This window comes from Microcaecilia unicolor, chromosome 4, assembly GCF_901765095.1.
Source record: "Microcaecilia unicolor chromosome 4, aMicUni1.1, whole genome shotgun sequence".
NCBI lineage: Eukaryota > Metazoa > Chordata > Amphibia > Gymnophiona > Siphonopidae > Microcaecilia > Microcaecilia unicolor.
The window spans coordinates 125,497,737-125,513,946 of NC_044034.1; the positions used below are offsets into that span (position 1 = coordinate 125,497,737).

Sequence of the window (16,210 nt, forward strand, 5' to 3'; positions counted from 1 at the left end):
TGACAGATTAAGGCTTGAAATAGAGAGTTGCACGGGGACAGAAATTTCACCTGTCCCTACTCACCCCCCCTGGAATCTAACCCATCCCTGTCATCTCTTCCATCCTTGCCCGTCCCCAGCAAGTAATCTCCTCCATCCATCCCCACCTGTCTCTTGTACTCCACACATTATCAACCTTTATCCAAACCACAGACATTATGTTCATTTCTTTTTCTTTTTTTTTCATCCATTCCTTAATGATTTCCAACCTTACCCATAAGTTTTCTCTCTTTTTGTTTTATTTTTTTCCTCCCCTGGATACTTCCATCCCATTCTCTACAACAGCCATTTTACGTATTCTCCCTTACTCATATGAAGTACATTTACCATTTACCCTGTTTTTCTCATTTTTTTTCCACATTCAACATTCCAATCATTATGTATTCTCTCATTGGTTTCTCCTTTCCCATGCCAACCAGAGTACCCTTCTCTAGGAAAAATTCTCCACCTATGCCCCCATGTATTAATTTCCTTTCAATTCTTCTGTTAGTTTAAGCAGGACACCCAGATAGCCATAGGATGGCAGCCTGGTTAAACTGCATTTCTGTTGTGTTTCAATGAGTCAGACACCTGGATAATTCCAGGGTGTCAGCCTGCTGAGCCTTTACCCTCTTCTTTATACATACTTAACCATCCCCCACCAATAATTAGTTTTTCTTTTCCCCCCTCTATACCACATTTCCCTTTCTTTGTCCCAACACAGTTAGCAAAGAAATTTTATTCAACAACCAACTTTTATTTTAACATAATTCCCCTTGTAACTTAGTAATAAATACTTCAATAACATTCTTTCTCAATTCACTAACATAATTTTTTTTCCTATTATCAACCACAAAGCCGCATCTTCATCCCAACATGATGATCAATTTGTAACAGAGTTCAACTTAGTCCAACAGAAACCTGGATCTCACCAGGTTGCTTCAGACCTTGCTCATATTCTTGGCCTGTCTACTTGGGGTCAACTTTGTCCTTCCATGTCCTACTCTGCTGAGCTTGGACAGACCATACGGTATAGCTGGGTCGAGCTCCCTCCTGTACTCGCTGCTACATAGATCGCGCAACATGATCCTCTAATCACAGGGAAAACTTCATCCCCCAACAACATCCTTCCAGATTGGACTACACTCAGTGTGCCAAATATGGATCTCTCTGACCAGAATCCTCTCCATGATCAAGATCTCCCTTTTGTGCACTCCATCTGGTCATCTGCCACTAATGCAGTCCTCCATCCACACATGGCAGCGATGCCATCAACTGCATGGCCATTCCATTTACAGCCGCACCCAAGACCAGATCTCGGGGGTCTCCATCTCTTTTTGGACTACCTGAAGGCTCAGCTGACTCAGTTTGGGTCGTTCCCATCTGCTGCATCCCCCTAATCAATTCTCCTTTGAAGTTGTCAGGAGATGGTGTGGATTCAGGTCTCGGGGACCGGGTCACCTCCCTGGATGCCACTGTCCCACCTGAGCATTCCTGCTGGCTCTCTGCGGCTTGTTCCCAGGCAGATGTTTTGGGCCCGCACTCGTCACACAGCCATGGGATCAGCATAGGTTCCCCCGAGACTTGTAGCAGTGACTTCTAGTTTAGTCCCGCAAAAAAGCACATTGAGCACTCTGTCTGTACCCATCTCTCTCTCTTTCACATAGTCATCACTCTGCTTTCCACCAACATGCCCTTACATCTCCTGGTCCCCTCTCCATCCTCATGCTCAATCTTTCTCCACAGGCACAATAGGTGATGTTACACGAGTCAGCCACTAATGGTGACTCGTTCCCAATACTCCATGCCGTAGCTGATGCTGTGACATGTTCTCCGCCTCCCTCTCTCTCTGCTCACTCGGGAAACAATAACATAATGTGCTTGCAATTCCTTCCCACCCTTTCTCAGGTACTCAGTGTTCTGATGCTACCTCTCTGGTCCACACTGGCAGTTGGTATAGCCAATTTGTGCGGCTCTCTCTGGGCGGGAAAATTCAAACTCACTGGTTTCAATCCTCCTCCGTTACATCCCTTATCTTTTGTTACATACACAATTTGCTTGCTGTATTTGTTAGATTTAGAAATGACAATAGACTTCACAAAGTTATATGTTGTATATATGTTGTTAAATTAGATGTGTATCGTTAAGCAACTGAAAAATTAATTAGGCAGATTCATTCTATTTTCATCCACGTGAGGGCCCTTTTACTAAGCTGCGGTAAAAAGTGGTCTGCGGTAGTGTAGGCGTGTGTATTGGGCAGGCGCCGGGCCAGTATTTACTGCATCTAGACAAAATGGCTTTTTTAGTGGAGTGGAAAAAGGGCCTGTGGTAAAAATGAAACCAGCACATCCCCAAAACTGGCCTGAGCCCTTAACACCACCCATTGATCTAGCAGTAAAGGCTCACGCGCTACACACGTGGTGACCAGTCAGGGCACGCCAAGTACCAATTACTACCAGAACCGGCATACTTAGGAGGAAATAAATAAATAATTCATCCATGCATTATGGGCACATGCCAAATCTGAAATTACTGCCAGGAGGACACGCTGACCTGGCAGTGATCTCATTTGGGCGCATGCTGTAAGTGCATAGTAAAAGGACCCTGTAAATTCCAAGGAAGGTTTTCATAGTTAAGTGTATGCTGTGTTTTTTGAAGATGAATAATGAAATATATTTGCCAAATAAATATGTATTGGAATAAAAACAGCTTTAGATTTTACAAAATGTAAATCTAAATTACAGTTTACAGCAGGAAAAACAGATGTATTACTATACAATCATTGTTACTTGATATGAAAAAAACACCCTCTACTGCATTTCTATACCTGTGTATGCAAACTGAACAAGATCCCAGAGAGCATTGGGGTCAATGCCTTCCATTTTGATTTCTTCTTGCTTGGCTTCACAAACATCACTTGTAAACATGGCAGCAAAGTAATCAGAGGCAGAACTAAGAACAATCCTAAAAACAAACAAAAAAAATTAAAAGAAAATCTTTCTTTAAATGATTACCTTTAATAGAGATTAACTCTCTAAAATACTGTCAAAAAGTAATTATTCACAGAGGTACTAAAGTAGAATATGAATCTACATCCATATTCCTCTCTGTGGAATTATTCACTAAAGTGCACTGTTTTGCACCTAACATGCATTTACAGCCACTGTTCCCTCTAAGCGGAGCGGGAGTCCTCCAACTACCTTGCTGCCAATAGGGTTGTGGTGCTTCAAAATTGTGCTTTCAATTGCTAGGGTCAGTCAAGTTCCTTGGAGACCTGAAGGGCTTGTTTGTCCCTCACTATTGTAAACCTGATAGTGAAACAGCCCCCCCACCACCACCACACACACAGTGCTGTAGCTGGAGGGCTCTTGCTCAGCTTAAAAGGAACAGTGTTTACAGTTAAAGTTAAGGTGCATTATGCGGAATGCAGTTAAGTACCAATATACATCTGGAGGCAGGACTTTTGGGTGATGCAGTTTGGGCATCCATGTTTAGATGCGACAGTTTGTATGCATATACACATTGACATGGGAATTTTGGGTGCCCAAATGGTGGCATCTAAAAGTCCTCTCTTTACTTCTTCTTCCCCCCTCCCTCTGGTGCAAGGTGCAGGGGCTACAGCTGAGAGCGGTGGTCCTCCCGGTCCTAGGAGCAGAAAAGAGATCATAGCTGCCCTTCATGGGGTGCTGTGGCATCCTTCTCATAGGCACTGCTGGGACAGGTATTTATTTATTTAGATTTTGCTCACACCTTTTTCAGTAGTAGCTCAAGGTGAGCTACATTCAGGTACACTGGATATTTCTCTGTCTCAAGAGGGCTCACAATCTAAGTTTGTACCTGAGGCAATGGAGAGTTAAGTGACTTGCCCAAGATTGTTACGTTCCTCACCTGGTTCCAGGCCTGTGCGGCCGATTCGCCGGCAAGGTGCGGTCCGGCTGAGATAGCCAGCTATTTTGGATGTGATTTCTCCAGGATGGGTCTGTTTCTGTTTCCTGTTTCTGGCAGCCGTCATCTTGGTTGGATCAAGGACAGCAGCCATCTTGGCTAGCTCAGGAGGGGGCAGCCATCTTGGAGTAACGAGGTCAGGAAGGAAGCCCATATTTGGACGTAGGCACCTCTGCTGATGGGGGCTGCCATCTTGAATCAGTTGCACATGCTTGAGCCTAATTCCTCCACTACTTAAGGCCCTGCCTTCAGTCCTTTGTTGCTTCAGCCTCAATTGTCTCAGAGGTCCACGCTGGAGTTCTGTTCACCGGCTTTCCTCAGTTCCTGTTTTCCTGTGTACCAGATCTCGGCTTGTTTTCCTGACCACGATTGTTTGCTGCCTGCCTAAACCTTGAACTGGTTTGACTATTCTTTGCCCTATGGATTACTTGGCTATTGGACTGTGTTTGCTTGCCTGTCAGCCTGGACAGCGGCTGTGCAACCCCGCCAGTTCCAGAAGTCCTGGTGGCCACCTGCAGCTGGGAGCTCAACTCTTGGTGAACGGTGGTCGCTTCCCAGGTGAAACTAGGGGTTGTCTGGCTGTCTGACCGAGTGCGGCATCACTCCATCTCTGCCATGCTCAGTCGGGGCACAGGGGCTCACTACTACCGGGTCATAACAAAGATCACAAGGAGCAGCTGTGGAATTTGAACCAGCCACCTCTGGATTGCAAGACTGGTGCTCTAACCACTAGGCCACTCCTCCACTCCCACCTGGTATGATCGCCCACCTGCTCCAAGGACTGGGAGAACCACCGTCCTCAGCTGTCGGCCCAGCATCTTGCACAAGAGGGGGGGGGGGGAAGAAGTATTAGGCAGAACCTTTTATAAAAGCTCATGTCCCATGACTAAAGTACTGCTTCACCCATATAAATGGCATTGAAAATTACCTTCTTAGTACATCTGTTGACTAGCCTTCAAGAATTCAACTCCTCCCAACAGCTCAATGCAAATTCAGGTTAATCTCTAGACATCCTGCAATGTTTATGGTAATCTCTCCTATGCCATCTGGATAACGTTTTAAAAATATATACCTGGTTGAATATCTCCTCTTATGATAACTGAAATTCAGAAAATGTTGAATTTCTCCCTCCATTGGGGCCTCACAAAATTATAAAGGAATCAGGACCATAGAAAAAAGTATATGTTTCATCTTTATCATTTTAATTTTTTCCAGTGATTTTAGTTTACTTTCTCATGTTTAACACCTCCAGCTTCAATAGACAGCACATACAATGGAATGGAACTCCTGCCAAATTGAACCGAGGATGAATCATGTCCCATTACTCTATGCAGCTACTTTTCACTGCAGTTCAATTTGGAAAATATTAAAAATTAGAATTTCTTGGTAAAAATTCTGACCTTTGTATCATGTTTCAGCTGTTCAAGCATTTTAATTATGCATCACAAATCACTGAAACTCTACACTTTCTTTGGGTTTAAGAATATGGGAGGTATCCCTTGTTGCCAATCTATCAGTTGTTTGTTCAACAATTATGCAGTGTAGTGTTAACGAAGAATCAAAATATGAGTTATTTTCCCTGTAGCTCAGGAAAGAAAAGAAACAGCAAAGTGTAATATCCCTCATGGGTCTCATTCAAACTTATTCTCCAGAAACACGAACAATGCTCTAGAATAATATTCTATGCATCCCATTAAAAATGAAGAAGTTTTTGTTTATGTTTACATTATTTGACATTGAGCTCTATGGAAGGATGCAATATAGTATTTATCTTAATAAATTAGGGATATGCATTCACTGGAACACATTCCTTTCCCTAGAGGGCTAGTTTCTAAACTGTAGTAAAGGTTGTCCTTTTAGTGCACCTTAGTTACTGTGGGAGTCATTAACCTGTGGTAATGTAATACTTCAGGTTAGTGACTCCCTTGGTAAAGGATTAACTCAACCTGTGATCAACCTCGCAAACTACATTATTCTTCTCCTTGGGTCTGACTCTTTCAGGGATAATGTCTTATAGGGGCCAGCATGAATAAATTAAAACATGGTCCAATGGACTCTGGTTTGGCTTCCCAGACCCTCGTTTAGGTCAGTAATATTTTTGAATATGCAGGTTTAGATATTTAAGACATTTAAAGATGTGTATGAATGTGGTAGGTGGTGATTGATGTAACAACTGTATTTTGAATTACACAGACCCTTGAAGACACTCTTTTTGAGCGAAACACGGCACCGTGTAGGGTCATAGAGGAGCTATGTGGGATATCAGGAACATCATGATAATCTGAAGAATTGCACGACTTTTTGAATGCTATTACGACTCATTTGGAGACACGATACTGGCAGTTAGAGAGACCCTCCAGGGAGGAGGTGAATCGGTGTAGCCCCATGAGAGGGATACAGTATATGCAGTTTGTGATACCGACAGTGGGATTCTCCAAAATTGCCTGATTGCTTACAAGAATATAGACATACAAAAAGGAAGCGGTAACACTTTGAAAACAGTGTATATATTGCAATGAACTATTTCTTGTATGCGTGAGCACTGTTGGATAGATTGCTTTTACTATAACACAAGTTTTTTGCAGTTTTCAGCCAGTTGTGTCTCTAATGAGATGATGGATTCTAAACGATGTTACAGCATTTGTTGAATACACTTGATGTCAAATTCATGTAAGGTTGAACAGTGATGTATGAGTGGTGAGAATGGAGTATGTTTGAGTAGTTGCATGGAAGTAGTGAGGATAATTTTTTGTGCATGTTATAATAATAATATTAATACATTTTTGTAATTGCACATAGCTGTGACTGGTGAGATATATAGTTAATCTTACAGCTATAATGGAATAGCTTTACCCAGTAATTTTTGGACATTGAGAATGAATAAGGCACAAAAATGTACCCTAAATGACTAGATGACCACTGATGGGAATTAGGGATGACCTCCCAATACTCCCCTAGCGGTCATTAACCCCCTCCCATCCTTTGTGGTGAAAATTTGACTGTTTGAGCAGTGATATGAACTTTCTACTGTAGTAGTTTTTCTGCTATATATGTTTTTGTGGAAAGACATTTGGCGACAGTTTCACAGATACTTTGACTCCTGAAGCAGGCATTTTGTTGCTGAAGCATGGGACCATGTTGAGTTCACTGTATCTATCTTCTGGCAATAAAGACTTGTGTTTATCTATATCTGGTGTCCTACCTATTACAGGATGACCTACATCTCTTCCCTACTTTTTTGGGGGTAATACTGTTCCCTTCCCGTAAGGGATCCTTCCTTGTTGAATGGATGAAATTTACCAGCTTATTAAAAATTCCAGCACTTTTAAAATGATATGATCCAATGTATACAAATGTATACAAACTGAAAAAATGATATTACATAAACCAAAAACAATCACTACAAACAGAGAAAAATGATAATAATGACATGTAGAAAGGAACTTTCAAAAGAAAGCCAAGTCAGAATTGGGATGTCCTGCACATAACGTCCAAAATAAACCCATCTATCTCATAGCCATTTTCAGACAGGAAATACATTAGCGTTTCCTGTTTGAAAATATGTGAGAACATCTAAAACGAACAGCCATTTTACAAACTGAAATGTCCAAATTATAAACAGCAAAAAACCTGCGATTTGGACATCTATCTGGCATCATTTGTACAAAAATGGCCACATTGTTGTCCCTGCAGAGCAGAAGGGCAGCCTCGTGGTCAGTGCAGTGGAATCCATACCAGTTTCAAATTCCACTGTAACTCTGGGGCCCTTTTACTAAGCCGCATAGATGAGTACGCATATCCTACGCATGTCATTTTTGAACTACCACCCAGCTACCGCGAGGCCCAGGCAGTAATTTCAATTTTTACACGCATTCACTAGGCGCACCGGAAATTTTCCAGCATGCGGCCCTAACCAGGTGGTAATCAGCATTGTACGTGCGTAGACCATTACCGCCCTGTTAACACATGAGACTTTACTGCTAGATCAATGGGTGCCGGTAAAGTCTCAGGCCCAAAATGGACGTGTGACAATTTTTATTTTAAAGTATGTCCATTTTCGGCACCCAAGAAAGGCCTTTTTTGCAGGTGCGCTGAAAAATGGACCTATGCGCGTCCAATACACGTGTCTACACCAGTGCAGGCCATTTTTCAGCACACCTTAGTAAAATGCTTAGACTTGGATATTTCTTCCCCCTTGATTACTGCAGTTAGATGTCCTGATTTTGGGCCCTTCCTACTCTATTCCTGCCTAAAACATGCCCCTTGCTATTTGGGTGCACTGTAGTGTAGAACATCCAAATTCTGCCTTTTGAAAATCGCACTTTGGACAATTTTGGCAGATTGATTTCATTTTGGACATTTTGAGATGTCCATCTGCTTCGAAAATGAGCCCCAGAAGTCTGCAGAACTTATATAATCCATTAGTGAGCAAATGACTCAATAATTCAGTGACATAAACTCGAGATTATTATACATGATGATATAATAAAAAAGGGTACCATAAAAATAAGTTGTAAATGTTATAAATTAAGAAAAAACGTGTAGTATATTTATATAATTTTGTTTTAGACTTATATGTTAAAGTTGTAACATTTACAACTTATTTTTAAGTTGCCACACCAATTCTTGAGGCCAATTGTGCTTTTTTCCTGGTGAGCATGGTAACTGTTGCCATGCCAGTGTACTATCAGCACGCAATAATTTGCATGCTAACTGCTTAGTGCATTTTAGTAAAAAGGCTAGTATGTACTAAAAAGGCTGGTATGTACTAAATTATAATATAACTGTTATTTGAATTTAAGTGCTGTTAAATGTGTATGGGCCCCTTTTACTAAGAGGCGGTAAGCCCAAAGAGGTCTTACCATTCGCTAAATAGGAAGTACAGCCAGGCTACCACAGCAGCCCAGTGGTACTTTCCACCCCTAGTGCGCTGTCATATCCGGCGCTACAAAAATATATTTATATTTGTAGCGCCGGGGTGTACCTGGCGCTAATTGTCCTTTGATCAGCCTCTACTTTCTTCTGTTTGGTAATCGGGCAGTGCCACATGATAAGGGCAGTAAGGGCTCGGTGCGCATGAAAAAAAGAGCCAATGCCAGCGCAGGCCCCCTTTTGCTGCAGCTTGGTAAAAGGGCCCCATATTTTTGATCCTGTTTCATGGTAGTTTTATTATTAGGTTTCAATTTGCTGGTTTTAAGTTTACTTAATGTATTCTATTTATGTTTATACTTGATCACTTATCAGGACTTTTTTTGAGGGGGTACTTGGGGGTACTGAGTACCAGCACCTTTTCCACTCTCTGCTAAACTTGACCCATGGTTCTCGTATTTTAATGAAAGAGCTCAGGTTCTACATACAAATTCTGCCTTGTCATAGATTCTATGACTGGTTGCAGGGGTCCTGTCTATTGTAGGGTGGGTCCCTCAATGATCACTCCACCCCTGAAGGGTGGCCTGGCATTTGAGTACCGGTACCTTTTATGGTAGACAAAATGCACTGTCACTTATATAAATCATTTTAGGGACATTTTACCAGGCTGCAGTAGGGCTACCGTGGGCTTGGCGCACAGTGATTCAGACCACTGCCGGGCTACTGCAGGAGCTTAGCAATAGTGCTGACTCCCACAGCATTTTCATCACCCCAAAATTATTTAACATTTTTTAGCACCGAGGGCTTACCTGCCGCGCGCTGTCCAGTTACCACCATGTTAGCACGGGAGCCCTTACCGCCTCCTAAATAGGAAGGGCCATGCAGCAAATGTTACACTTATCATACTGCCATTTCCATTTTTTATAAAAAGTCCTTTTACAGGTGGTAGTTAAAGAAGGCATCAGCGCGCAGCAAACCCACACATTGACGCCACTTGGTAAAAGGACCCCTTTTCTTGTTTTTTTTTCAGGCTATTTATGGCCTTACTTTCTCCACAAGTACTGATTTGGTGTGTGTTCCTTTAGATAGGTCTTCCAAGAGATTATATGAATCTTTGATATTATGCCCAGTGGTTTTAAAAGGTCTTTGATTCTTGAAAATAGCTAGGACTTTTTGATTCCTTATTGGAACATGTTTCCAACTATTATCAGAACAGAGGCTAGTTATCTTTCTTTTTGTAAGAAAATTAAGATGTATTTATTTGCCTGATTTTAGTATAAAGATGAGTAGTCTTAATTGAATTTGTTGTATTTTAGTTTATATTTGTTATTGTATTTTCTTTTCTTTATACTGAATTGTTTGAAATGCTGTAAACCGCATCGGACCCTTTATAGGGGAGGGCAGCAGTATTTAAATATGTTGGTATTGGTATTGATCATTTTACTATTGTTATGCTGTTAACAAAATTGTAAGTTTTATGTTAAACTGTACCTGCTATACACCATCTTGGGCGAATCTCTTCATAAAGGCGGTTAATAAATCTCGATAAATAAATAAATAAATAAATAAATAAATAAATAAATAAATAAATAAAAATCAATCATTAATTTTAACATGTCAACCTACAAATTAACACACATTTATCTCCTTAATTTTATAAATGTCACCAAAAATTGTGCATGCAAATTTGGGCACATGCCCAATTTACATGTGCAATTTAATTGGAAAACTAGCCAATTAGTGCTAATAATTAGCTTTTAAAAAACTATTGTCACTAATTGAAATCAATTAAGATGTAAACATGTAAATTTTATGCTAATCCCAGAAAAGGGGGTGTGGAAATGGGAGGGTCATGGGCATTTCGGGGTAGAGAGTGGGCATAGATTTGAGTTACACAATTATAGAATAAGGGGGTTATACGTGTAGATTTAGGTGAGGGTATTTGCACCTCATTTTTCTTAGTGTAAATGGATGCACCTAAATTTACATGTGATCCTTTGCTCTTAAGTGCTATTCTATAAGCTGCACCTAACTTTAGGCATTGCTTATAGGATAACGTGTGTTTTTTTCCATACCAAGTTTTTAGATGCGGTTTATAGAATTCACCCACATATCTAATGATGTATATCAGAAAGTTTTAACATGTTAACAATGTTTATTAAAACAAATGTTTGAAATGAAGCAAAAAAAAAAATCTGGACAAAAGTCAACAAGAACCGAAAATAACCCTAAAAGGTTTTCTCTTTGCTCATCCCTATGATAAATGCTTTACATAAAACATTGAAAGGGTAATTCTATAACTTGGTGTCATTAATTAGGTGCCTGGAAGGCATGCAGTAGGCATGCATCTAAGTTCCATTATAAAACACTGGCTTAACAAGATATCAATGCACCTAAAATTTAGGTGCTGGTACAAGCCATATAACTGATAAAGGTACAAGCACCTGGATGTGGCCGGGGCATGTATAACTGATAGTATTCTGTAAATTACATACATATGTGTGAGCCTCACCTGTATCTTGTCAATACTCCACCCCTGTGTATGCACCCCTTGGAAATACACACTATGAGGTTTTAGAGTTTGTGATTTGTAAGATTATGTATTTTGTGTTTTTTTTAATGAATGTTTTATTGTACCTCACCTAGATATTTGGATAGTCAGGTTATAAATGTCGTACATAAATAAATAAATAAATAAATGTGTACATTTAGCAGGTATTTGCAGAATAGCAGTTAGGTGCCATGATAGCATTTATGCTCATAAATGTGCAGAAACACAAGTAAATGCTAACATTCCAAATATTTATGCGCATACTCCAAGATTCTATATATATTGTGCATAGCGTTCCACGCCAAAGTCCAAGAATATTCTATAACAACTCACGTAATTGAATAGGCTTAACAAACCAATCAGCATTGTTAATAGCACTTTGGGATTCTTTTACTATGGTGCGCTGAAAAATGGCCTGCGCTGCTGTATACATGTGAATTGGATGCATTGAGGTCTATTTTTCAGTGCGCCTGCAAAAAAGGCCTTTTTTGGGGGCCGAAAATGGATGTGCGGCAAAATGAAAACTGGCGTTGCCTCTATTTTGGACCTGAGACATTACCACCACCCATTCATTTAGCGGTAAGTTCTAACATGTTAATTGGGCGGTGCTTGTACTGGAAATACATAAAAAATGAAATTACTGCCTGGGTCACGTGGTATCCTGGTGGTACTTCTGATTTGGCGCATGTTAGGCGGCTTAGTAAAAGGACCCCTTAACAAACAATAATGAGCGCTAATTGGCAATAATTAGAATTTACGTGCACAACTCCCTAAGAGTATTCTGTAAGACACTGCACCTAAATTTAAATGTGTGTAGGCAAAAAGGGGCATGGTTATGGGTGGGAAAATGGGCATTTCATGGGTGTTCCAAAATTTACACATATTGTTATAGAATACGGCCCTCTGCATCTAAACCTATGCACCGGGATTTACACCACATTTTTGTTGGATGTGCGTAGTTTTAGGAGATATGATATCGACTAAGTATATTCTATATACTCCGCCTAAATCTAGGTGCCGCTTATAGAATAGGTTTAGGTGGAAATAGTTTCCGTGTGGATTTTTTAAGCACCATATATAGAATCTGGCCCATAAGATGTGCATAAATGTGAGAGCCTAGGTTATAGAATTGCCTCCTGAATATGTGCAATGCTTTACCTATGTGCAGGAATCTTGCGGTCCCCTGCTATCAAAATGACGTCACAGAGTTGCTGTTGTTTCAGGTAACTCTCCATCTTCCTGAAGGTTAGTTCAGCGTGGTGCACGGCCTGGTAAAACTCCTCAGAGCTGTTGGAATCCATTTCACTTTGAGGTGTCAGATTATGGCTCACTGCTGACAGTCTGAAAACCATAAAGGAAAAGTAGTGCTGATGAAGTGGCAGCAATTGTCTAGACTTAATCGCAGGCCAATTCTGGCAGAGTTGCAAAAGCTGATAGGGAAAAATCAATGTCTCTTTCTCTCCTTAAAGCACTGAAAGCACAAGATAGCAGAGATTTTCCAATCTAGATAGAGACCTCTATTTTCAGTACTTTTAAGAAACTGCACAGACCAAATTACAAGACTGAAATAAAGAGAAATTGAAAAAGAACAATTCAACACATTTTATGCAGTAAAATATACTTGACTTGGCATAAGGCAAAGAAAATTTAAGTGTTTAGTTTGAAGTTATCTAACAGAGGTATTCCTTGATCTTGTCAACAAATATATAGGGGTCCTTTTACTAAGCTGTAGAAAAAAGGGCCCTGTGGTGGGAGAAGTTTTTCCTGTGCACCAGGTCCCTTTTTACTGCAGTGGGTAAAAAGCCCCTTGCTCCAAAAAATGGCCACATGGTAAGATAACCCTTACTGCGTGGCCATGCAGTGGGGAGCACTTACCACAACCCATTGAGGTGGCAGTAAGGACTCTCGCAATTACCCAGCGGTAACCGGGCAGCGCACGGCGATGCCCAATTACCACCAGGTTAGAGCCATGCTAGGGGGAAAAACATTTCCCAGAGCACCAGAAATGGCGTGCACTCCAGCAGGGAATTCCCATTGGTGAGCACATTGGGCAAGTGGTAGTTCTGTTTTAGCGTGCGGTAAGCCCAAATTGGGCCTACCGCTGCTTTGGAAAAAAAGAAAATAATAATTCACTATGCCATAGTTAATATGAAAATGCCATTTAGGTGGCAGATAAAAATTACTGAAGGACCTACAAAATGGTTAGTATTAGAGAATAGAAGAAGTAGGGGAGGACCAACAAAAAAAAAAATCAATAAAAAACAAACCTAGGAGTCAAAGAATGACAAACATATGTACATCTCAAAATGCCCCAAAAATCCATCTGGTAAAAATGTCACAATCGTGATTTTCAAAAGGCAGAATTTGGACATCAAACACTGTATTCAAATAGTAAGGGTGTGCTTTTGGCATGTTTAGATGACCCAAATTTAGGATATCTAACAGCAATAACTGAGCGGGAAGAAATGTTCAAGTCAAAAAAGAAGGATGTCCTAATTTAGACCTGTTTTAATCATTTTCAGGGTATAAAATGGTGCCCTGATTGAGTAGCTGACCACTGAGGAGAACCCTCCTTAATCCCCCAGGGGTTACTGTCTCCCATCCTCACCCTTGAAAGTGACACCATAAAGGGAAACTAGGCTTCCTGACAACATAAGGGAATGAGCATTCTGAACAAAGTAGCACACAGGAATATCACTTCAGCTCTGATTTGTTTTAAATTTTTAAATTGTGAGCCCTCCAGAAACAGATATACTGCTGTGCCTAAGTGCAAGCCTGAGTGATATTCAGGTAATGCATATTCAGGTAAGTAGGTATTTCCTTATCCCTGGAGGGCTCACCATTTAAAACAACAGAGGTGCAATGGAATATGACCTGGGTGCCCTGCTGTATTTTTGAAAAGGAAATACATACAGCATATGTCCTGTTTGAAAATATGTGAGATGCACATCCATGTGCTGGATACATCCAGCATGAATAACAATTTTACAAACTGGAATATCCAAATTATAAATGGGGGGGGGGGGGGGGGGGAACAAGGGACATGGATATCTGTATGGCAGCATTCTTAGAAAATGGCCACACAACCCTCCATATTTCCATGTAGAGCAGAGGAGCAGCCTAGTGGATAGTGCAGTGGACTGTAAACCAAGGGACCCAGTTCAAATCCCACTTTTAACTTTTTTATTTTATAATTATGCACCATCCAGGAACAGGAAAAAACTCTTCAGACTAACAGGTGATTTGTATATGTACAGTGGGGGAAATAAGTATTTGATCCCTTGCTGATTTTGTAAGTTTGCCCACTGACAAAGACACGAGCAGCCCATAATTGAAGGGTAGGTTATTGGTAACAGTGAGAGATAGCACATCACAAATTAAATCCGGAAAATCACATTGTGGAAAGTATATGAATTTATTTGCATTCTGCAGAGGGAAATAAGTATTTGATCCCCCACCAACCAGTAAGAGATCTGGCCCCTACAGACCAGGTAGATGCTCCAAATCAACTCGTTACCTGCATGACAGACAGCTGTCGGCAATGGTCACCTGTATGAAAGACACCTGTCCACAGACTCAGTGAATCAGTCAGACTCTAACCTCTACAAAATGGCCAAGAGCAAGGAGCTGTCTAAGGATGTCAGGGACAAGATCATACACCTGCACAAGGCTGGAATGGGCTACAAAACCATCAGTAAGACGCTGGGCGAGAAGGAGACAACTGTTGGTGCCATAGTAAGAAAATGGAAGAAGTACAAAATGACTGTCAATCGACAAAGATCTGGGGCTCCACGCAAAATCTCACCTCGTGGGGTATCCTTGATCATGAGGAAGGTTAGAAATCAGCCTACAACTACAAGGGGGGAACTTGTCAATGATCTCAAGGCAGCTGGGACCACTGTCACCACGAAAACCATTGGTAACACATTACGACATAACGGATTGCAATCCTGCAGTGCCCGCAAGGTCCCCCTGCTCCGGAAGGCACATGTGACGGCCCGTCTGAAGTTTGCCAGTGAACACCTGGATGATGCCGAGAGTGATTGGGAGAAGGTGCTGTGGTCAGATGAGACAAAAATTGAGCTCTTTGGCATGAACTCAACTCGCCGTGTTTGGAGGAAGAGAAATGCTGCCTATGACCCAAAGAACACCATCCCCACTGTCAAGCATGGAGGTGGAAATGTTATGTTTTGGGGGTGTTTCTCTGCTAAGGGCACAGGACTACTTCACCGCATCAATGGGAGAATGGATGGGGCCATGTACCGTACAATTCTGAGTGACAACCTCCTTCCCTCCGCCAGGGCCTTAAAAATGGGTCGTGGCTGGGTCTTCCAGCACGACAATGACCCAAAACATACAGCCAAGGCAACAAAGGAGTGGCTCAGGAAGAAGCACATTAGGGTCATGGAGTGGCCTAGCCAGTCACCAGACCTTAATCCCATTGAAAACTTATGGAGGGAGCTGAAGCTGCGAGTTGCCAAGCGACAGCCCAGAACTCTTAATGATTTAGAGATGATCTGCAAAGAGGAGTGGACCAAAATTCCTCCTGACATGTGTGCAAACCTCATCATCAACTACAGAAGACGTCTGACCGCTGTGCTTGCCAACAAGGGTTTTGCCACCAAGTATTAGGTCTTGTTTGCCAGAGGGATCAAATACTTATTTCCCTCTGCAGAATGCAAATAAATTCATATACTTTCCACAATGTGATTTTCCGGATTTAATTTGTGATGTGCTATCTCTCACTGTTACCAATAACCTACCCTTCAATTATGGGCTGCTCATGTCTTTGTCAGTGGGCAAACTTACAAAATCAGCAAGGGATCA

At 41.3% G+C, this 16,210-nt stretch overlaps 1 protein-coding gene across 1 annotated transcript in view; it reads right to left on the minus strand.

Moving 5' to 3' along the window:
• Nucleotides 1–16,210, minus strand: part of KLHL1 (kelch like family member 1) — a 683,807-nt gene that overhangs the window by 459,628 nt on the left and 207,969 nt on the right. The window contains exons 2-3 of the mRNA XM_030202420.1: nt 12,542–12,724; nt 2,846–2,982 (exon numbers count right to left, since the gene is read on the minus strand). Of these exons, the coding sequence (XP_030058280.1) occupies nt 2,846–2,982; nt 12,542–12,724 (320 nt within the window). The remainder of the gene's footprint in view (nt 1–2,845; nt 2,983–12,541; nt 12,725–16,210) is intronic.